General features: G+C 51.6%; 6 protein-coding genes across 6 annotated transcripts; 2 read left to right on the forward strand and 4 right to left on the reverse strand.

The window, feature by feature from the left end:
- Positions 1-160: 160 nt before the first annotated feature.
- On the reverse strand, positions 161-1,733 carry A1O5_06858 (uncharacterized protein; the record flags this gene model as incomplete). Its single annotated transcript, XM_007747449.1, has 2 exons — positions 161-608; positions 814-1,733. 2 exons carry the CDS (start codon positions 1,731-1,733, stop codon positions 161-163), a joined length of 1,368 nt encoding a protein of 455 aa, XP_007745639.1.
- A 3,219-nt stretch (positions 1,734-4,952) lies between these two features.
- On the reverse strand, positions 4,953-6,110 carry A1O5_06859 (uncharacterized protein; the record flags this gene model as incomplete). The annotated part of the gene is made up of 2 exons (XM_007747450.1): positions 4,953-5,827; positions 5,942-6,110. The coding sequence occupies 2 exons, from the start codon at positions 6,108-6,110 to the stop codon at positions 4,953-4,955; spliced, it is 1,044 nt and encodes a 347-aa protein (XP_007745640.1).
- Positions 6,111-11,606: 5,496 nt separating this feature from the next.
- On the reverse strand, positions 11,607-12,780 carry A1O5_06860 (alpha 1,3-glucosidase; the record flags this gene model as incomplete). The annotated part of the gene is made up of 4 exons (XM_007747451.1): positions 11,607-12,027; positions 12,132-12,389; positions 12,493-12,612; positions 12,674-12,780. The coding sequence occupies 4 exons, from the start codon at positions 12,778-12,780 to the stop codon at positions 11,607-11,609; spliced, it is 906 nt and encodes a 301-aa protein (XP_007745641.1).
- A 747-nt stretch (positions 12,781-13,527) lies between these two features.
- Positions 13,528-15,367, reverse strand: A1O5_06861 (uncharacterized protein; the record flags this gene model as incomplete). Its single annotated transcript, XM_007747452.1, has 2 exons — positions 13,528-14,350; positions 14,433-15,367. The coding sequence occupies 2 exons, from the start codon at positions 15,365-15,367 to the stop codon at positions 13,528-13,530; spliced, it is 1,758 nt and encodes a 585-aa protein (XP_007745642.1).
- Positions 15,368-16,743: 1,376 nt separating this feature from the next.
- Positions 16,744-19,581, forward strand: A1O5_06862 (uncharacterized protein; the record flags this gene model as incomplete). The annotated part of the gene is made up of 5 exons (XM_007747453.1): positions 16,744-16,856; positions 16,913-17,078; positions 17,154-18,315; positions 19,117-19,319; positions 19,414-19,581. The coding sequence occupies 5 exons, from the start codon at positions 16,744-16,746 to the stop codon at positions 19,579-19,581; spliced, it is 1,812 nt and encodes a 603-aa protein (XP_007745643.1).
- A 1,036-nt stretch (positions 19,582-20,617) lies between these two features.
- Positions 20,618-21,532, forward strand: A1O5_06863 (uncharacterized protein; the record flags this gene model as incomplete). Its single annotated transcript, XM_007747454.1, has 1 exon — positions 20,618-21,532. One exon carries the CDS (start codon positions 20,618-20,620, stop codon positions 21,530-21,532), a length of 915 nt encoding a protein of 304 aa, XP_007745644.1.
- Positions 21,533-22,150: the final 618 nt, after the last annotated feature.

A 22,150-nucleotide genomic window follows, 5' to 3' on the forward strand; every position in this document is an offset into this window, starting at 1 on the left:
AGAGTCAATTGTTCGCAACACTTTGGTAGCGATCAGAGGCTCGAAGCCCAATCATGAGATGGGGCACTGGAAATAGACATCTTGATCATACAATGTAGCAGACACTGTACAGGTAAATTCGGGGCAGGATCGCATCCTGCGCGCATATTGTCAATTCTGATTAAAATTGGGATAGGGACCTCGTAAAGTCACCAGCCTGATCCCATGGGAGCCCTGATTCATCCAAGAGCCACGAATAGTCGAGCGAAAACGCTTGATCGGCGTTTTCGGGTTGGGCGAGTCCCCACCAGGGCTGCACGGTCTGTGCTACGCCAGCCCCTTCAATACTCTGCGCTTCAGACAGATTGAGCGCATTTGAGGCGGAGTATGGTAGCGAATGGGCCACCGAAGCTCCCCTAATGGCGTGCCGGACGTCCATCGCATCGAGGCGTGGAGAAGGCGCCGTCGAGGGTGGAGCTGTCTCTTCACCTACCTTGTACTCAAGTAAAGCCTCGTCGCACGCCGCGTTGGTGGACGACTCAGCGCCTTGACGAATCCGTTCGAGCTTCGCCCATCGGAAGTCGCGGAAATCGTACTCAGCAGCATCTTGTCCAACTAGTCGATACTCGCTATCGATTGAGTTAGCGAGGATCCGCTCACTCTAGAGCTCAGGGCACAGGCCACAGACTTTCGAAATGCGACAAAGTCGATTTGGTTGAGGAGGTGGGTAAAGTCACATCGTAGAAGCCGAAGAACGGCTTCGATATGCTTCATTTGAAGTGTCAGCTCTTGTGTCTCGAGGCGGCCGTCGCACTTACCAGCTGCTTAACAAACTCGGATCGATCTGCAATGTTCCGAACCACAGCGAGCAGGTGAGGGATCGCTTCCATCAGCTCGGGCGCTTTGGGATCGACGAAAGGATCTGTCTCGGCTAAGCGACGTGGCTCGAACAGAAGGACTGTCGCACTCCAGTTAGCAAAGTTTGTGCAATGAGTAGGATGAGAGAAATTGGTACTCTCTAGGGCGACATATGCCTGGACCCCAACCTGTGGATCAAAGCTGATACCCGCCTTTAGACCCTCTGCGACGAGGCCAGCTATTGGTAGAGCATGAGAAATCCTGTTCCGCCGCACGCCGGCTATGAGCTCTGATTTGGCCGAATCCCGCTGGTATATTTGTAAAGCAGCTCGACCAATGACGATGAAAAGGTTATGGCGTAAAATGTGCAGGAGAATAAATGTAATTAGTCGATCACGATGCAGAAACATATTGTCGGTGTTGAAATGAAACCGCTTGGGCAACGCGGCAATAACCTCTTCTACATCAGCCTCAATGGCAGCCAGCTCCTCCATTAGCCGTTCAACGGTCTGTTCACTATGAGAGGCGCGAAAGGCAAAGTGTAATGCCCGACGACGAGCGGCTGCTGTTCGAAGGAGGTATGCTGACATATCAAGAGGCGCACGCTCGGGATTATCAGCATTAGCGTTGGCAGAGTTGTAGAAAAGCGGCTCAGTTATGGTCGTCTCGTCGGCTAAGAAGCTCGCTTGGTCGCAGGGAAGCTGGAGACGATAAGCCTTCTCATCGACAATGTGAAAACCGTATCGACCCCCGTCGACGATGGTATCGACATAAAAGGTAGACCAGGCAACGCGTCGGAGGGCTTCGCAGGAGAGAAGAGGTGATAGTCGCAGATTTGAGGCGAACTTTACCGGGTAGGTCCGGTCGAACGTTTGCAAGGACATCATTTGCATCATTCTGGATGGATTATCAATTTCGACACATCCGAGGAGCAGTTGCGCCGCCAGCAAAAATTTGCTCTTTGGCCGCTCACCTTGTGCAGTTAGCACCTAACAACCAGGCAGACGTAAAGTTGCCACGATTTAGATCGTAGTGTTGGGCAAGGAGGAGAGCCTATTTCAGGATTAGCGATTCTCCTTCAAGCACAAGACAAGAAGTAGGTCGAGCTCCTATCTATTCGAATAGCAAGCAAAGAGTAGCCATCGCGTAGCCACGTACCATTAGCTGGATTGCTCCAAACCCCTTATAAATACGGGGAAGAAGACTCTCAATCGCCGTGCTTGCCCAAGCATCTGCTCTCGCCAGGTTCTCTGGAGTGGGCTTCGCGGCAAAGCTGTGGGTGGATTATGAGCGAGTATCGTACCATGAAAAGTTAGCAACTCACCGCATCGCGCTGGCAATCATCATAAGGGTCAACTCGCGAGGGGCTTTGCCCTTGACGAGAAGGCGATTGAAATGGATCTGGTGGATAAATGCAAAGAACCCGAAATCTGAGGGACGGAAGATCAGGGACTAGTTTCCCATAAAAAGAGATGACGACGGCACCAAGCTACTCACGGTGAACAGAGGAAAAGTAGAGCTGGATGAGATCCTTGAGTTCTGTTCCGGTCGGCAGCTGTCCCATAGGGGCTGAATCCGATGGCCCATTGCTAGCCGGCAGCATGTGCTCTGGGCCATGGCGTTGTTGGGTAAGTGGTGAATGGTGCTCGTGCTCCGTGTCAGAGCCACTGACGTGCGATCGAAGAGTAGACGTGGAGGGCAACAATGGGCGGGCAGAAAAGACTGTTGACCTGCTATTGTCGTTTGACGACAGGGGAAGAGGCCCTGATAGGACTGTTTCAACGTCTTTCTGGGATCGCACGCATTCAATAGCCATGTCGCTGCACTTGACGCATGCATCTCGTATATCCCCGACGCACTTGAGCTGCGTTCGGACATTGTTAGATGGATTGGATGGACAAGCCTCAATGTTCACGAGCTGGGGAAAAGCGGAGACATGAATACCTTTTTGTCTCTACAATTTTCACAAGCTGTGGCATTAGGCCTCCTTGAGATTTTTGCTCTCTTGTCGTCGGGGCCAGGCCAAACACAGACCCTCTGGCCTTTGAGACACTGAGTACACTCGGGCTTCGTCTCATCACATTTCACCTACAGCAGTCATCCAGTTCTGTCAAGCCGGGCGCACAGTAGAATGTGAATATAATGGCTTACCCTCCTAAATCTGCATGTGCGACATCCCGTTCGCGTTCGACGGATCACAAGTTTGGGTTTTGGCGAGGAGTCTTGGCAGGGGGAGGTGCTAGAAGGATAAAATGTAGCACCATCAGAGTGTCCAGATGGTGGAGACCATGTCTCTACGTTATTCATCTCCGAGCGAGCAGAATGAGGAGGCTCGAAGAAATGAAGGCATGATGTGCGGTTGACAGGTACGAGGAAAAAGGGACGGCGGATGGGACTTTCTTGTTCACTCACTGCTTTGGGTCTAGTCGGATTTAGGGCTGGCGATAGGAATGGCAACTTTGCCGAACCTAGTCTCCACGGTGCCTGCTGAACATCGCTTACACGGCTCCACCGGTTGAACCCTAGCGAGTACTTGCTCCGAGCGATACGTCTGCTGCTCCGAACGAGACGCTGCCCAAGGTCACCGCTCTGAAGTCCGCTTGCCTTCATGCTGCATGGAATAATGAGTGAACAGAACAGATACATGCAAACCACAACAACAGCGGGCGCTGCTGAGAGGAACTCGCAAAGAGGTGAGATGAGCCTAACTCTTGACAATGATCGTGTCTCGCGCTTGCTGCCAGAGTGACCGACTGCCTCAGGGTACGGCGTTCGGGTCTACCTTTTTCACATGCTAAGCCACTGAGCCAGTAATTCCTCTCTGATGGTAGGGTCGCCATAGGTTAAGTCACCAAATAAGCTGTTGGTAGTTCGTGCTTGAGAGAAAACAACAGTTCCTCGTCCTAAGCAAATCAGCAAAGATCGATGCAGAGTTCAGTGCGCAGACAACAATTTGCTCCGTGAGGGAAGCCAAAATGCACAGCACTTGCAAGGCGTATCCTCGCTTAAGATGGTATGTGGCTGTGATGAACGTACGGATACCTCGCCATCTAATCTAGACGAGTCTGGGTCTACAGTACTGTAAGCCTTCAAATTGCGGACGTCTACGTCTACGTTGCGCCCTCAGGCAGCAGCCCAATTAGTCTTAGTCTTAGCCTTGTCAGTGGCTTAGCACTTTCAGCCTCACCCATGGTCTTGAAGATTTCTGCTGTTACAACTCTGGTGGAATATCAACATGGAAAAAAACTGAGCGACGTTCATGATAGTCTTTCCAATCGACCGTCACCTCGGCCGCATAAATTCGACACTCAAAAGTCACCAGAGGGGCTGACATCGCGATGCAGGTTCCTCTTGGTCTGAGGAAAGATGAAAACCCATTCTTTCACCGGATGCAGATTCACCCAAAGTTGCCGAAAAAGGATACGAGTACGGTCACGGCCACGGCAACGACTACAAGGAGCGTATACGCTATAAGGAACGAGCGTCCAGGACCGATGGACGACGGATCGGAACCCTTAGGATTAGGATTCCAAAAATATTGGGCATTGCCGAAGGTTAATGCCATGGCGAATTTATACTCGCATGCTACTGATGGGTCGTCGTTACGCGTCCAAGTGCGTCCTGACACGGCGTCTCGTGATATCCTCACAGCTAGTGGGACGCCTTGGTCGAAATGGGAGCGGATTGCGAACGCGAATAAAGGCTGCTCTAAACTGTTCATCTGAGAGATTGACTGGTTTGGAATATCCTCGTTGTAATGGGTATCGATCGTTTCCGTAACGTACAAGATAAACACACTGCGATCGCCCTACCCGTACAAAACCTCCAGCGAGGTAATCTAGGTCCCAACACCAACCGACTGACCGACCCTAGGTACCTAGTATTCGTGCTTCTCGATCCCACGAGGCTTCGATTTCATTACAGCTCGGCACCGCCGAGCCGAAGTGTGCTGTAACCGATCCAACGGTTCTTTTGGGTTAGCTAAAACAGTCGTCCACTCATGTCGTTGATCTTTTGCCCCCGAACGCCCTTCTCCAACCCCATCTAATGAGGACCATATCTCGAAGGTCACCCCCAAATGCGCCATCCCATTGATTTCACAAAGCCGACACAGTCTACCAGAATAACCGCCTCTGCATATCATTCGTGAAAAAGCCTGTATCGACCTCCATTGGTCCACTCTCCATGCCCATCGCAGTGCCCATACCGGTCATGCCCAGGCCATTATTCAAGGTCTGCGCCTGCGCCCAGCTTGAATCGGCGAAACTCTGCAGCAGCATGGCTTCCGCGCCAATACCCACGCCATTGACGTTCGGACTTGAGGTATTGTTGTTGGGCGAGCTGTTGTTGGACAAAAAAGAGGACAGTGATTGCCAATTGGGCGTCGATGTTTGGCTGGGACCCGTGTGTTGTTGCTGTGTGCTTGAGGTTGTGGGGATGGTTGGCTGCGAGAGAGAATGTTGAGGTACATTGACCGGAGTGCTTGCGCCACTGCGGTATGTGTCGTGGCTCATAGAACGGAAAGGACCGGACTGAGAATGGCCGTGGCCATGGCGAGAGAGATCAACTGACCCAGGACGCGAGTGACTCGCTGCATTCAAAGCGTGGAGGGGGTTATGCGAGTGACTTTCGTCAATGGAATTTCGGAAAGAGGATTGGGCTTGTCCATTGGTCCCGGAATGTAACGCGCAGTCTTCCTGCCATTTGCGGATGTTTTCGACGGTATCAAGAGGGAACGATTCCCAGTATTCAATCCCTGTCTTCTTGTTTAAGACAGGGGGACTACTTCTCATGGCGTGAGGCCCAGGAGATGGTGAATCACGGGTTTTCAGGCCAAGGATGTTGAGGTTAGTTGTTGAGGGGCTTGAACTGAGAGAATCGGTGGCGCATTTTAGCTGTTCAGTTGAGATAATGGGCAGAAGGGCGAGAAGAAGTGATTCGGCTTCATGAAGACGATGCTCAAGGCCTTCGATATAGCCCTTAGCCGGACCTCTAAGGTGAAGCGTTAGTACCATACGGTGAGCTGAAATGAGAGCAGTGGAAAGGTGCTTGCAAGAGAAGACAAGGGACTAGGCTGGGCTGGGCTGGGCTGGGCTGGGCTTACCTTTTTCTTTGTTCAGGCCATGTACACTGAATGCCTGCAGCATGACATTGTGAGCAGCCGGACCTGTCAAAGGGCACACAGTCAGTTCCCTTGCCCTCAAAGCATCGTCTGATGACTGCGCAAAGTGAAGTACATAAACAAAGAGCCGATTCTCCAGCCGCGCGCCCATATGGAATGCTTTGTTTGGTTGGTCGACATGGTCAGACTGATAGACAATTGGAGGAGGTGGTATCAGAGCTAGACCCTGGCTTCAAATCATTGTGCCAAAACGATTTAGCCAACAAAGATGTCCCCACGAACAGCGGACTGGAGATAAGATCCTGGGGTAAGAAGGGACTTTTAATTGGATTCCTGGGTATAAAAGGGAGGTGTCGTCCTCCATTCCCGTTGAAATGCTTCCTGATCCCATTTGGTGGAAGAAAAATGAAGGTCGGCACTCACCGATCACCGCTGCACTGTTAACCCAAACCATGTTAACACACGTCTTTGGATATGATGGTGTTGAACATGATAATCCATGACCTTATGCTACCTTTTACAGCAGAGGCAGAGGTAGGTCTGGATCTCAACGGTTGAATATAGGGCTGGAGCTGTGATGATTACGCACCTTTTGTTTCTTTGTACGGCACCCGTTGCAGGCGCCACTTATCCGAGTGGGCATGTCGATTATGATGAGAGAGGAATGATGTCCGGCACACACTGCTTTGGAGTGCTCGATGGGTGATGATTGACGAGACCGTGGGTTTTTAACCGACTTAAAGATGATGTCGAAGTGCAAGACGTTGGTTCAGGCTTTTTCTGCGTTGAGTCGGGTTTGTTGGCCTTCGCTGATGGGGTTGATTATCGTAATCTTAGGGCAGAGAAGTTTCGTTGGACAAAGTCGGAGCAATGCGGAGTCAGGTGAATAACCTCCTTTGTAATGGTCGAATTGCGTAACCGTGTGGACGAATGGTAGGGTGGGCTGTGGCTTTTTCGTAAAGAAGGGAATGCCTGACTAAGTGTGTGCGTCGCCGAGAGACACAAATTGGACTGGCGTGGAACGCAGCTGCAGTCTGGGGACGATACTCCGATACTAAGTCCGCAGGAGTTCTTCCTGGATCACGTTGATATATACAAGATCTGAAATTCTGCAACAAGGCAGCCGGGGGGATTGCCAATGATGGCTCGGCAGCTCTCCGTGTACCTGTCTGGTATGTTGTTTGTTGGGTTTGTTAACAGATCTAGTAGTTTGTGGCGCTGCTGATGAGTTTCTCGGTCTCTTGTATCCGAGGCAGGTTTGGGAAGGGGTCCTTGGTTGGTAGATAGAAGACGCGCGAAGTGGATTGATGAGCCGGGATATTGGTGGTTGATATAGAGCCTTGACTCAAGTACTCCGTCGTAGATGGTGTATCAGGATGCCGTTCGTGCGCTGAACAATATGATGAGACACAATTTCCGCATACCCGTGTGAAGTTTGTTCCGTCCCTTATGTCACCGACAATTTGGGTTGGAAACAAGTCTTGGTATATACACGAAGAGGAATTGGATCACAACCCAGGGATCATGCCCGGGCAATAGTTCGGACGCAGATGGTAACAGTAGATGCGTGGCTTTCTCGGGGCGGCGGGTGCTGATCAGGGCGCGAGCTTACACTCGGATATGGGCGTTTCTTCTGGAGGATTGAACACGCGGATATCGGTCGGGCGGGGCTGTCCTGGCGTACGATTGGGTCGTCTGCTGAAGGGAGGAAGGTTTTGCTCAGGGAGAGAAAGACGAGATCTGTTGCGTCATAGCCGTAGAGGTTGAGGGTGGTTGTGAGACACGATGGAGATGGAGGAGAGGGCTCTTGATGGGAGATGGTGGGAGAGAGTGGAAGCAGGGAGTAGGTGGCGGTCTGTGCAAGGGACGGTTGGACGAGGCGAACAGGCCAAAAAGGGCGCATCAGAAGTCGGGATGGAGCAGAGACGAAGAGGAATGCGGTGCCGCGAGCCAATCTAAGCTGAAGGAGGTGAAGGCTGATCCGACGCCGTCAGAAAGGACCACGCAAGCGCTGGGAAAGGCAACTGACCTAGAGGTGCTGGTGGTGCAGGAGGTGCAGGAGGTGCAGGAGAGACGCCAGAGGGACCATGTCCGCTAATATCAGCGCTGACTCACGGGGGAGAATGGGTGGTCGGTGGGGTGGAGGCCAGGCTGAGAGAGTGCAACAAGGAGAATTGAAGATGGAAGTTTCCAAACCAACCTAAGCCTGATGGAAGAAAGCGTGCCGGAAAGTGAGCGATGCAGGAACAATAGGAGGACGCAGAGGCGACAGCAAAAGCAAAAGCAAAAGCAAAAACGCAATCACTTCGTATACAGTAGTGCGTTGCCTAGAGGTCATGGCGTTGGGGATGGCGAGAAGGTCGAAGTCGACGTGGGCGACGTATCGCTGGAGGGCAGTTTGTCACTGTTTCTGAGGGGCCTGAGGGGGCCTAGTGAGCCTGAGGGAACGCCCCGTGGGTGGTCGCTGTTGGCCTCTGTTAGCTCTATTAGGTATACCCACGCCTGGAGTAACGTTCTGCCGGGCACCACTATGTCCCCGACAGTGTCTAGGCTTGCTAGGCTTGCTATTCGTGAGGGGAACTCAACCCAATTGTTCACAGCGGACCCCTAACTATCTTCGTCCAAGTCCAAACACGCATCGACGTCATGCCGCTGGCTGGCTCCCCCCAGCGCCCTCAAACCTTCCACACGCCCCTCAATTTCAAACTTACATTCACTGCACTTCCGTCGCGTACGTATCTCGGTCTCCCCTTTCCACCAACAATTCCTGGAATCGAGGTATTCATGGTGTCTGTTGCGAGCCCACCGGCATACTTGATACCCGTTCTCGACTAAACATGTGACAATCAGATAGATAGTGTCACACAACATCCTCCGATCAACCTGCCGGACTTCCGTCGCAAAGACCAAGGGGACCGAAAGTCTCCAAGATCGCGGATACTGCCGGGAATCCCCGATGGTCACCAGAGTTTGAGGGACAGCGAAGAACTTCCTGAAGCAAGATAGATTCATAGGAGCCTGGCCTGTGGCAACAGTCGCGTCTCATGTCTCGCGCAGATCCCAAGTATCAGTTGCTCCTTGCACCGTGTAGCGACCGACAACATCATCCATCGACTTCTTCAAATCAGAAGCTTGGCCTTCGCTTCGAGCAGTATCCTTTCCTGGATGTCTGTCAGCTTGCTCACTCGCGCTCCTCGTTCCGCAGTGCATCACGCACCAGCAACGTCGACATTTTTGTCCTTCTTCTTGTGCGGCTCCGGCCTTTAGTCAGGTTCCAAGACTCTTGAATTGGTTATCGCCAAATTGATGTCTTATAACCGTTGCCGTTCTTGGGCTGATAGGGAGAACAGAGGTCTCGAGGGATTTCTACCGGCTCCTTGACCCCAAAGGCGACCCCGAACGCTATGGCTCACGTTTACGGGCTCAGATGGATTGAACATCTCACATCGAATCGTCACGGCTTCGGATGTCCTCTAGTATCGGAGGACTCGTCTTCCGAAAAATAGCATAAGTGGACGTCTGTCTGAGTGAAGTGGGATACTGTTCTGTTGAGTTCCTGGTTGGCATCTGAATGTTTGTAAGTCATTGTCCTTCAATTGGAAGCATTTGCTGTCGACGGAAGTGTTGTTTGCGGGCCTGTTGCATTTCGGATGCCGAATGCCGTATTTGTCATTATCTCTCACTGCTCTTTCCTTTTCCCTCACATCCTGGGCGAGTGAGGAGGCACGATAAGGTTGTAGAACATCCAGATGAATGTCCGGATATGTCTTTGATGTGTCCGTCGGTGGAAGCGGATGTGGCAGACCATCGCTTGGTGTGGGATGCCCTGTTGTGGGATTTTTGCCAGAGAGGACGGACAAGCTTGTCGGACGAGACGAGTGATATAGCGGAGATCGTGATGCGATGCGAGGACTCGGTGCGGTTGTAATGGCGCAGGATTTGGTCGAGTGTGGCAGATGCTGGTGGTGATGGTGGCTTCCTTCGTGATTTCTTGGAAAGAGGCGAGCTCTCTGGAGATGATATTCTGGCTGGCCACTTTCCTTCTCCTTTTTTTCTTTTTCACATCTGCCTGCCTCAAGTGACCCGAGATGCATCCAGGAGGCTCAAATTACTCTCACCTGAACATCAAAGTCCGCAGAGTTGTGTCCTTCTATTGTCTCACGACAGTCGTAAGATGCAGCCCAATCAGGACTGCGGTCACGTTGAAAAACAAGGAACAGCGCTGCATTGCGCAAGCGCCCATCAGACCCTTTCCCCAGAATGCTTGCGTGGCTTGAGCATAAACCAAGTACCTTCAAGTATAACTGAGAGAACAATGGACAGTTGCGGTGTGGGTAGCAGAAGGGTACCTGAGAGTCCACGCAATGCAGACCAGGGTTGACCAAGGCCACGAGCCACATGAGGCTTGGACATTCGTGGTGCGCAGCCTCTCATCGAACAGGGTGACTGCCGATTGCCTGGCAAAATGATCAACCGGACCCCTCTGTCGGATGCAAGCCACCACGTCTCCACCATGCGACGAATGCGCAGGGCACTGTGCATAACTTGTCCATCCCCTTGTGCTAAAAAGCAGGGGACATGGAACCATCAGCGACGATCTTTGCCCTTGCATCAAGCCCTGCTGCGCGAGAGGAGCTAAGTAGGGAGGGAGGCGAGGGTGTGACGAGATAGCGTAGGCCCAACAGGGGCCAACAGGGGCCACCAAGAAGACCGAAAACCCATTCGCATCAAAAAACCACCCGCTAGTAAAAATAGTAAGTAGCGCTGCGACTGCAACGAAGTCAAAACAATGGCCGAAGCAAGCAAGTGAGCGCCACATCTTCAATCAGCCTCTACCAGGGACTGAGTCCTTTCGTCCCCAAAGTCCACAAGGTACTGCATAACGAGCCAGTGGTATGAGCTGGTGGGCTGCTCTACTCAAACACTGTACCGTACTGCACTCTACCTACCTTATACTGTGGCATGTACTTGTTACACACAGGCACACCCAGGAGGAGAGGGGAGGGCGACCAACACCCTGGCCGGCACAAGGCTGAGGCAGCGGGCTGAACGTTGAGGCTCATGGGAACCCACACAAACACTTTCTCTCACTCACACTGTGCGGTACTCGTGGCATGCGGTTCCCAACCCCTCCCCCCCCCCCCCCCACCCACTCTTATTAACCACACACATCCCCCATGTGTAGCATCGACGGCAGAATCTGATTTGTTTTTGACGAGGCTACGTTTCATTCCGTCTCCATTTCTTCCCGATGGTTTGGGTCGTGGCCTGACCTCTCCTCCTCCCTCATCTGCGTCTTTCTTGGACGACGTCATAAATTACCGGGGTTTGCGCAGGACCCAGATGTGATGTTGGGATATTGGTGTGGGCATTCGGGGTGTTTTGTTTACCTCGTCACCCCCCAGTCCCCATCGTGCAAAGTATCAATCTAGGTACTCCCACGTCCATCTTTCCAATGATCTACAAGAATGGTCTAGTTCTTTTTTACCTCCCCCTCTCTGCGACGTCAAAGTCCCCAATTCACAAACTCTGTGCTTGCTCGCCTCAGCATGCTCAAAGGAGAAATCACTCTATTAGTGACTGCTGATATTCAAATCAACCCATTATGACATCTTTCCTCTTCCCTACGTTTCCAAAGGGACCCTGTTCACCCAGGGAATCCAGCCTTCGCCATTGACCCTGCTCCTACATTCGCCATCGGGACCTCCTCCCTCATGCCAGCCGGCCCCTGCCCGTACATCAAGAATTGCAGCCCCAAGTAAACATCACAGCAAGCCTGGAAGATTCCGCAGAGACGAAAGGGCCAGGGTACATACTCCTTGCTCAGAAAGAAATAACTCATTTTCATAGCATCACCCGCCAGCCAGTTGACGATGACTGAGAGGCGAAACCCTTTGCAAGACCGGGCACGGTGATTCTTGAGCATTTGAGGGATGGGGAGAATGGCTTCGACGGCGAGTCCGACGTAGCCGAGGAAGGTGATGTAGAAGGGAGTCCGGGAGAGGATGGGCAGGAAAACGTGGATAAAGAGGAGGGTGGTGGTAAAGTACGCGAGGAAGACGAAGTACCTGATTCCCGTTGTCCTCTGTTAGCATACCAGCAGACGGAAAGGTGGAGCGCGGAACTAAGCAGGTTGCTTGCTTGAAGAGGAAGGCAAAAGGTAAGATCATACGGCTTGGTCCCATTCCACTGCCAAAACCCAAAGGGTCTCTTTCCCTCCATCAAAAAATCCCACAACATCCCCTTATTCCCGGGGCTGTTATGTGTATACCCATGGAACGGTGTATGCTGTACTCCGCCTTTTTCGCTTCCGCCCGATGGTGCTCGGTTATCCAGCGCGACCTTCAAGAGGATGAGTTGGACGACTATCATGAGGGAGGCCTGCGCGAGGAGCGACTGGTCGTAGTAGGCGCCAAACCAGTAGAAGACCCTGTTCTCACCCGCAATATTATCAGCCCAATTCTTTTCGATATCGCAATCATGTCGACTGCATTTAAGCCGCGGAAGCAAGAGAGGAAGGACGTAGCGCATACTTGAGTATCGATGCAAGCAGCATGATGAGGGGGATATCGAGGGAGAATCCATCGCAGGACTTTTTCCGGTGTATCGATGCGATCTGGTCGGCGTAAGATGTTATGGGGGACAAGACTAAACTGTTCCACGGTCATCAATCAGTTTGGGACATCTCATGTATCCGCGTTCTGCCAAACTCACAATATGGGCGCAAGGTAATCCACAAGCAACTGGACTAGACCCCACATCTTGTCGACGTCGAGCCACGCAAGCAAGGAGAAAGAGTGGTCTCCTACATCAACCGCCATCGTCTCCCACTCAGCGAAAGAAGTCCCGGGTTCAAAGGAACGGACCGAGTTGCTCGCGAACGGGACATACACACCTTCAACAGGACATTTTTGTCAAGGGGATAAGAACGAGGGAACTGGTACAGTCAGCCCCAGGGTTCACCGTAAGAGGATTCTGCAATCAATTGGTGATGGACTCATCCGAGAGATCCTGGAATTGTGCACATAATGTCCAGGAACAAGTAAAGCGCAGGTGGAATCGTGAGGCGCGATTGGTGGAACAGCTAGATGGTGATCCGTTCTCGTTGTCCTTCGTGGTCACGTGGGTGTCAATAGGAGGAATACCCGGTACTTAGACTTCAGATGCCAAGCCCGCCGATGCCTGCTCAAGCTCGGCGGAATTGACTTTCACAAAAGGCGCCTCGGCATGCCCTCCTTCTCGATCCTTTTATCGTCCGCTCTTAATCAACTTTGTATCGCTCTCTCAGTAGATGAAGCCTTATGCATTCTTGCTCTAACAGGTGCTCGCTTAGGAGTCTCCTCGCATGGATCCGTTATTCTAAATGGTCCAGTTCACGAATTTACAAACAGCTACCAGTTGGGATCAGTGACACACGATGCCATTCACAAACTAACCAGCACAGCTACCGGGTCCTACCCTAGTTACAACTGAAACCCTCGTTGCAGAACGTTGTCGCTTATATGTCTTTCTCCCCGCTGAGCCATACCAGATATCAAGTCATAGGCGAATTGGTCACTTGGGAAGTATCAATATTGTATTCCTGCCAAATGACCATAGCAATTTTCCAACGGCTGAATTACTTCCTCGATATAGCTTTCCCGCCATTGGTCTCGCCCGGAAAATGTCCTTTCGAGACACCAACGAACGGCAGAACAATATTCCGGACCGACATCGTCCATCAGATCGTTACACCACCCCGTGGCGATTGAATGATCCCAGATCTGTGCCGTGAGTCGATCGGTCGCGGGATATGCAGATTCCAGGGCCTTCCTCGGGCCATAATGCTCGATTGGCATGTAGAAGTTCAATTCAAGAAGGATTATCCCGAGGGCACAGAAGCCGAAATCACCACTTGCAGGTCTGGAGATCGAAGCTTGATGACTGGTCAAAAAGTCACGCGAGAGGTATGGTTTATCGGTCAGAACGCGGTTCTCATCCTGCGGATCCACGAGGAATTGGATGTCCGTTTTGCTCCACAAGCTTCTGAGCCACGGCGTCGAATGTAGCTCCAAGTGTGACGATGCCAGCGCAAGTGCAATTGAGAGCCGATCTCGACGAGTGAGGACTATGGTCGAGGTCTTATTCAGTAAGGTCCACAGATTCACCATTTTTCGGGCATCGGCATCCGGATGAGGCGCTTCGGGAAGAACGAGAGCGTATTGATTGTCATCGTTCTCCAGTATTCCAGAAAGACCGCCGGTGGGGGAAATTGTGGCAAAGGTTTTGCAGAGATCGGTGATCATAGACGGCTCCGTCAGAGCCACCCCATCCAGACGGCTCGATGCAACTATAGGTGTTTTCGTGGGAAACGTCTGTGAGGGTGCGGCAACAGGGCAGGCAGCCTCCTTCCTATCACAATGAAAGCATTAGTGTAATTAGTCCAAAAAAATCAAAACAAAGAAGGGAGAAAAAAACAGGATGTACCGTCTACCTTGACTTAGGTCTGAAAAGCTGCTTTAGCTGTCCTTTCAAGCTAGACTGCTCCTTCGGGGCAGAGGGTAGCTGGCTTTGGGACGGGGGCTGAGGATTTCCTTGTATTGTTCTCTCTGGCGCGGGAAGCTTGAGTATGTTTCCTGCGTCATTGTCGTGAGCCCTAAAGAGTTTGATACAAGCCGTTTGCCAAAGCCAGAATGCGATATTTGGTTCGCCCTCATTGTCACCAGCACGGAACAACACAGTGAACGCAACGTCTGGGCATTTCCGATTTTCGAGCAAGAGATCGGCATGATGTGACCGACAGCAGTTCTGCTTCCAGGCTCCTTGCAGGAGACCATAAATGGCGCTGGCATGTTTCCAGAAGCTAAGCAAGGACCTCTGAGCTTTTGGAAGCGCAATTCGTTTTCTGATCTGCGTGATTTTATCGCTTGTTTCCAGAAGGTCTCGTAATATTGTGTTGTATCTATCCACCTTGCGAAGCAGGTCGTCACGGGGCGCTTTGTCAATGCCGAAGATAAAACGGCGCATCTCATAGTCTCCAGATGAGTGCCCAGTCGAAACTTTTGCCTTCAACTCCCCCATCACTTCGTTCATTATTTTGACGGTGTCCATGTACAGACTGTAATTTTCCTGGAGACGCTGTTTTAGTTTTTCTTCCAGATCTCGATCCTGCCATCGAGGGCCTCCAGGATGAGCGACCAAAGCTCGCAGGCGCACGTCATCGTCAACCACTAATGGAAGCAAGTTCAGTTCAAGATTCTGTTTCAGCCGCTGGTGCTGGTATTCAATTTGGAGCTTGAAATTGTTAAATTCTCTCTCAAAACGCCACCAATTGCGGAGGATTGCTGCCGAGTCTCGAAAGTGTTCAAGAGCACTAATTAGAATAGGAAAGGCACCCAAAGCAAGACCCACGACTTCTATCCCACTCATCCTGTCCCTGGTCGGGCATCAATAAATGGTATGCCGGACGGTGAAGTTCAAGGGTCGAAGTCGTTTACAACCCCGCTGTTTCCGAGTGGGGCTGATGAGGCTCTGCGGCTTTCCTTGGCACTTTGATGTCGCTAGGAAGGCTCGCGCCGACTCGTCTTCGAACTTCGGTAGTAGCGACTTCCCAACTCATGAGGGCTGGTCGCTTGGTCGCTTGGTCGCTTGGTCGCTTGGTCGCTGCCTCCTTTCGCAGACGTCATGGGAAGGAACATATTGTACACTGAGAACTTCCTCGCTTCCCAAAGTATATGTTATCAGTGACAATTGGTAGGCTCTCGCTTCCACCCGTAATGTTACGTTGAGCTCCCTGCACTGACGCCCTCTCGTAAACAGTCGTCGTCGATGGCGCCGAGTGCCTCCCCCATCGCTGAAGAAGCTGAGGCTTGTCTCGTCCAATTTTCTTTGACGTGCGACGCCCTGAGAGGACTAAGCGGACAGGAGATGGAGGGTGTAACATACTTGGAGATTTGCGATGCCAGGGGCAGATTCACGATATGGGCTTCAAGTATCGGAGCCCTTCAGCATCGACAGTTCACCAGCTCGCTAGAATATAGGTTGAGAGATTGCAAAGACATCGCGAATCATGTCACATCCTTGCTACTCAGTATAAGCAAAGCGCTCGAAAGCGGTGAGCTACCGGTGACATGCCATGCTTCGTCAATTGACCGAATCTGCAGTGCGTTCAATCGCCTCGGGCCGCAGGGCGAATCGAGTCAGCTCCTTATCGGAATATGAAGACTTTTTGCATCAAAAGAGCCCTAGAGATCTGACTGAAGGAGGGCCCTTGGTAGAGGCAACGGTGTCGGAGATCCAGGAGCTATTCGGTTCCCTTTCGGATAATATATCATATTTATTCAGGTTGTCAACCATCATTCGGAGTTCTACAACCAGGGATCGCTATGCTCGAGCTGCGGCGGCTACTAGACAAGCGTTCAGTAGCCAATACGATACTGCTCACATCAGACAGAAATTCCCCAAGCTGACTGGTGACAAAAACGAATGGCTCATAAGCCGTCTCGGGGGAGGCCAATATCTGGCGCCGCCAGTATTTTAGGTATATAAGGGAACATCACCAGAAACTTTCAGAAACGAAGCTTGAACATGGTGTCACTGAGAGTACTGCTCGACTTTCCGAGAAGTCTCGAGCTCTTATAGCAGACTCTTCTAGGCCCAACAACACGCTGGCCCCTGAAATTGCTCCAAGTGAGCTCGCGCCCACTGCGGCATCCACCGTGATTGAGGATACGACCAGACTTCTCCAGTTAGCTGATGAAACTCGCTCTCAAGTATCATATGCCACGACAATAAACGAAACCAAGATGCCAAACATCAATCGGATCATGTCGCTTCAAGCAGCTTCAGAAGGGCGAAAAGATTTTCTTTGCCACTACTGCTGGAGTTTCCAAAGGCATTCCAATGAAAAGTCATGGAGGTACATACTAGTATCTGTCTTAATCTCAGAGTTTGGGACTAATCTTTCTTGGTCAGAAAACACGTCTTGGAGGATCTAAGACCCTATATCTGTACATTCCAAACCTGTGGGCTGAAGCTTTTCGAGGATCGTCATTCGTGGTTTCAACATGAAACGCAAAACCACAGAAATAAATGGAGATGTAATTTCTGCTACCAGACGCCTGCAAACCCCGAGTTTGAGGTAATTATTTCTTTACGTGTTGAAAGACGCGGCTCTGAAGCTCGCGATGATTCCGCCCACTGACGCCATTTGTAGTCCTATTCCAGCAACGACTTCGAAAGACATTTGTCGTCTCGCCATGGGGACAAAGTGCCCAGAGCACTTCTTCCTGCCATCATTCAATCTAACCGATACCTGCCTCATCAAATCTCACCAGCAACGTGCCCTTTTTGTGATGAATGGGCGGATGCGCTAAGCAAGGCCAACCCATTACCACCTGGTAAAGACTTAGTGGTGACACCTGAGGATTTCATGAAGCATGTGGGTAGTCACTTGGTGGAAATCGCGCTGTTTGCTCTTCCTCGCTCTCTTGATGATGAAAGCATTCCTGGCTCAGATGCAGCAGTAGATCTAAGCACCATGAGGAGTTCATTCGAGAACACATCTCTCAACCTTTCTCAGCCTCAAGAAAGTGCCGACTCCGCCGTAATGGCGCTTGACGAATCAGATTCAGATAGCGAGATGCCGCACGGTGCTACCCCAGCAGATTCAACTCTGGACGTTGAGACGGTCATGCCACATCTTCTTTCCGCGACTTCGGACACTGCAGGAAGGCCCATTCTCGCCGGTGTCCCGTTTGCTCGGCCCTTCTTTTTCCGGATCACACACGTTAGATACAAGGAGCATCCGAATCAACCACCTCGGTTGGTTCCTCCAGACTTTTTTTGGCAACCGAATTCATCTGGGAAGTTCGTCGCGGAGGCCTCTAGTGGGCTATGGATCTGGGATCCTGGAGCAGCTGAACCACTCAATCCACTTCTCCGGGTACGGCGACCAACTACTGCAGAGGCTGCACGATATACCACATTGAAATCAACGACACTAATCTGGGATCCTGAGCGACACAATTACATAATTGCCCCTATCGATTGTACAACTAAAGTGATGGAGCCTCTGTGGCGAAGGCTATCTTTCTCAGGGCCCAAACGCCGTATTGAAGTGATTGGATTCTCCCGAGAAGGGTATTGCCTTCATGCTATGGGACCAGAGCATTGGTTCGAGCAACTTCTACCTGATACCTGCCAAGCACAAACAAACAGTGAAACATGTTCTATGCTAGCTGGTGATCTCAGCATCCTCGTGGGTCTGATTGCTTTCTCTGCTCGTCCGGATCTTGACGTTCAGGCCATCGATCAATCATTCAGATCAAATTTGCGATCAACGTGCTTTCAACCGAACACTCTGCCAAAATCTCCAAGTAAGTCGCACACTGTGCTTCTATTTGCATAAGATGCTTCTCCATATAATCTCGTGATTCCAGCTTGCGTCCAGATTTACAAGTTTCAAGTTTCCGGAGCAAAACTATTGAAAGCTTACGCCAATGTCTTTAGGCTACCTCCAACGGATTATTGTCGTCGAGATCGGGTGTGACCCGACTGTTGTGTCTAAGGAGGAATTGACAGCATGGGAAAATGGGGAATTCGGAGAGATCTTCAGTTGAGGTTCGGCTATTGTATGTTCTGCGTGCAGACCAACAGGAAACACCATTTTTTTTTTCTTTTGGTGATGACATTGTGAGCAGCTGGCATGTCGGCCGTTCCGTTGACGCGGAGGACTCCTTCATACCTCGTACATTAACTGCAGAGTACAATTTCGTGTCGAGATAACCACTTATCCTTGAAAGAGCCGACAATTTAATGTTAGAGAAAACGAGATCAAAAGGCAATGATGACTCTCAAGGCTCGGACGGTCCTGGGGGTGAACTGTGGGCGGCTCCCTAATAAATGACATTCTTGCGCTGCCCTCTGATTTTGAATGTCCTGCACGCCGCTTTGAAGTGCCCTTTCCGCCAGTCATCTGAATGCCTCGTACACGTCTCTCATGCAAGTCTTTCCCAGCAGGACTCTGCGATGGGTGGTCTCGATTAGGCTCTCTATCGACGCGGGTACTGTGTCGTGCTCGAGCTAGTCAATGAGTTGTCCTCTTATATTTGCTTGGTCGACCTTGCTAGCGAGAAATATTGATAGGTGATGTCGAGATTTTCTGCAATGCGTTTCAGGATTTGGCCTTTACATCTCGCCATGTCTTTACATCAAACGCCTCGCCCGGGGCCTGACCAGGCCCGTCGAGCGGGAGCACTTCCACGAACCGCTAGTGTCTGCGGAAATAAGCGAAAGGGCACATGGGATTAAACGCCCGGGCGACGACAGGTTTGCCGCTGGAATCTGGTCAGCGCTTGATTTGGTCCAAATATGGGACGGAGTACGTCTCAGGGGGCCATTTTTTCCGCTTCATGTGAGAGTTATGATCTCACATTCATCAACTATTGCTCTTCACTGGCCAAATAAGAAAACAGCCCGTTCAAGCCGGTAAGGATGACGCTATGCTCGAAAACATTTTCATAAGTATTGATAAGAACCGCTTCGAGACTACACTGCACAACAAATCTAACGGGATCGAGGTGCGCAAGATATGGGGCAGCAGCCCTGTCCTTGGCATGGGATGCCTCGTCGGGGCCCATTGAGACCGCCCAGAGTTGGGTTGGGAGTGGCATGAATTGGCCTAAAACAAAGGAGATGCAAAGGTCACGAGAGCTGCTACATAGCCACATAGTGCAAGGGATATAGGTAAGTAGGTATATACTTATTATAAACGAAAATGGGCTTGCGGTTGGTGGGACGCTGAAGGTGTACTCGGTAGTGAGCAATAACATCTGCGTTTTGAAACCTCGGCCTGCGGCTCCAAAGCCTCGCCGTCCAACTGGGTCGTAAAGGAAACTCGTATATTGACGCCCGGACCCCTAGCGGGATATTCATCTTGCGTGCCTGCCAGCCGCCTGGTCAATCCTTGCTAACCAGCTTAGTCAAAACATCCTTGGACTAGCAGGCCAAAGCCTCGCTATCCACGGGCTGAAGATGTAGATGTTTTTGAGAAGTCGCCGAAGTGGTTGCTTGGACCTGGGGCCAAAATAATGTCTCCGGAGATACACTCGGTGCTCGACCAATGCATTATCTGCTTTGGCAATCCTGCATGGAGACTGTAAACACTTGGCGGGCGGCAGGCTTCATCCCGCGTTTCAGCCCCCATGATTCTCTTTCGCCTGCTCCAACTGATCGAACACTCAGACAACTTGAGATCAGGCTCCCAAAAATGCTTGGATGGCGGGACTGCGACTGGGATGAGCGAATTTCCTCCCTGCTCTTCTGCATCGTTCGCCCGTCCGTCCGTCTTAGGGCCCAGGGGCTCTGGAAGCCGTTCCCTTTCAACTCCTAAAAGACCACAATTCGATCTCGGCTCTGATTGAACAAATCAACCCGTTGCATTAGCGCAACTGACTTCCTCCCCTGCTCGCCCCAGGACAAATAGACCCAAACTCAACATGTAAGAGGTGAGTTATCCCAAACAACTCGAACCCCAAATATATGCTGCCCGTGGTAGCCGCACACACTGTGGGCACCCGAATTTCTGGCACCAACGCTTCTTGAATGCGGCCATCGGTGTGTTTTTCTTTCTGCAGAGCTACCCTTTATCATCAAGCCTTCCGGAACAGAAGAAAAAAAATGCTCTTTCTACCACTGTTGGCGTTGGCCGTGAGCGCGAGCGCTCAAGATCAAAACAACATCTTTCTAACCCCACCGACTAATGGAATCGACAACGACTTTACGCAAAATCCCACTTATGTCCAGGGCTCTAAGCTCACTATCCAGTGGAAGACGACGTACCCGGCCACCGACTTGGCGATCTGGCAGAATGGGAACCCAAACGCTCAATTCCTACAGAGTAAGGATGTTCAATTGGACTCCAGCACCGAATCCCTGCGGTATGCTAACAAGTTCAATATAGCGGGCATCACGGGAACAAGTCTCGAATGGACTGTCGGGACTGGGGAAAACCCGCCCTTCGACCTGACCAAGGGAAACGTCTTTTTCTTTCAAATGTACAACTCGTCCACGACAACCTTTTTCAGCAGCCATTACTTCAACGTCAGCGATCCGTCACTGGCCTCAGCTACATCCACTGCTCCCTCCAGCACCACTTCACCGCCCAGGTCCGCTTCAACAGGCACGTCGACTGCGTCGGACAGTTCATCCAAGACCACCGCCGCAACCACTTCGGCAGCGACGACCACGCCTACTTCTTTATCCGCAGATTCGGCCTCTGACCACAGCAGCAGCAGCAGCAGCAGCAGCAGCAACAGTAAGCTAGGAGAAGGTCTAGGAATCGGCATCGGCCTGTGCGTGTTCATCATCCTGGTTGCCGGGCTGGTCTGGTACTTCCTCCGACGGCGCTCCAGATCACCACAGCTGAAAACGATCGACCCGCCATATCATCAGGCACCGCACCGGCCAGAGACGGCCTCCGTCTATCCCGGCGAGATGCCTGCGCACGCGCAATACAGGAGGTACGAGCTCGGCACGGCCGCGCCTTCGACGCATGTAGAGCTCGATGGCGGCGGCGGCGCAAAAGCCGTATAACGCGACATCGACATTCGACGTCGACGGACTCGTGGTGGCTGGCTGCCTTCTTACCAATTTGTGGATGCCTTAGATGTGAACAGGGGGGGAAAAAAAAACCTGGCGCCGCCGTCCGCTTGTACAACATGAAGGGCCTTGTACTTATAGATCAGCCATGTTCCTCTGTTTCGATCAGCTCTAGGTACATATGCCGGTAATTCGATGTGATGCAAACCTCCGACCCTGGCCTTGTGGACAGCTGGTTTGTAATAGGTACCTACCTCCTCACTTCGTTGCCCACGCTCACGCTCACGCCCACGCCCTCGCGGTCCTCCTTTATTGCATTTTATTGCAGTCCCGGGTACGCCGTACACCGTACCTACGCACAGAACACCATCGGCGAGAGCGCGCTGAATGAGGCGAGTTACATACCTCCTTGTATCCTCCGTTACGGACTCCGTACGCTGTGCTCTGTACTGACATCCGGAGTGTCGGCCCGGCGTCGCACGATGCGCGCCAAGACGGCAGAGAAAATTACTTCCCTCGCTACCTACCTGCTTGTTAGGGATGGGGACTGTTGCGGGTACAGCATCTCGGGGGCAGCGATGCAGCGGAGTGCGAAGTGTACATACCTATATA

Source organism: Cladophialophora psammophila, assembly GCF_000585535.1.
Source record: "Cladophialophora psammophila CBS 110553 chromosome Unknown aczJe-supercont1.10, whole genome shotgun sequence".
In the NCBI taxonomy this organism is placed as follows: domain Eukaryota; kingdom Fungi; phylum Ascomycota; class Eurotiomycetes; order Chaetothyriales; family Herpotrichiellaceae; genus Cladophialophora; species Cladophialophora psammophila.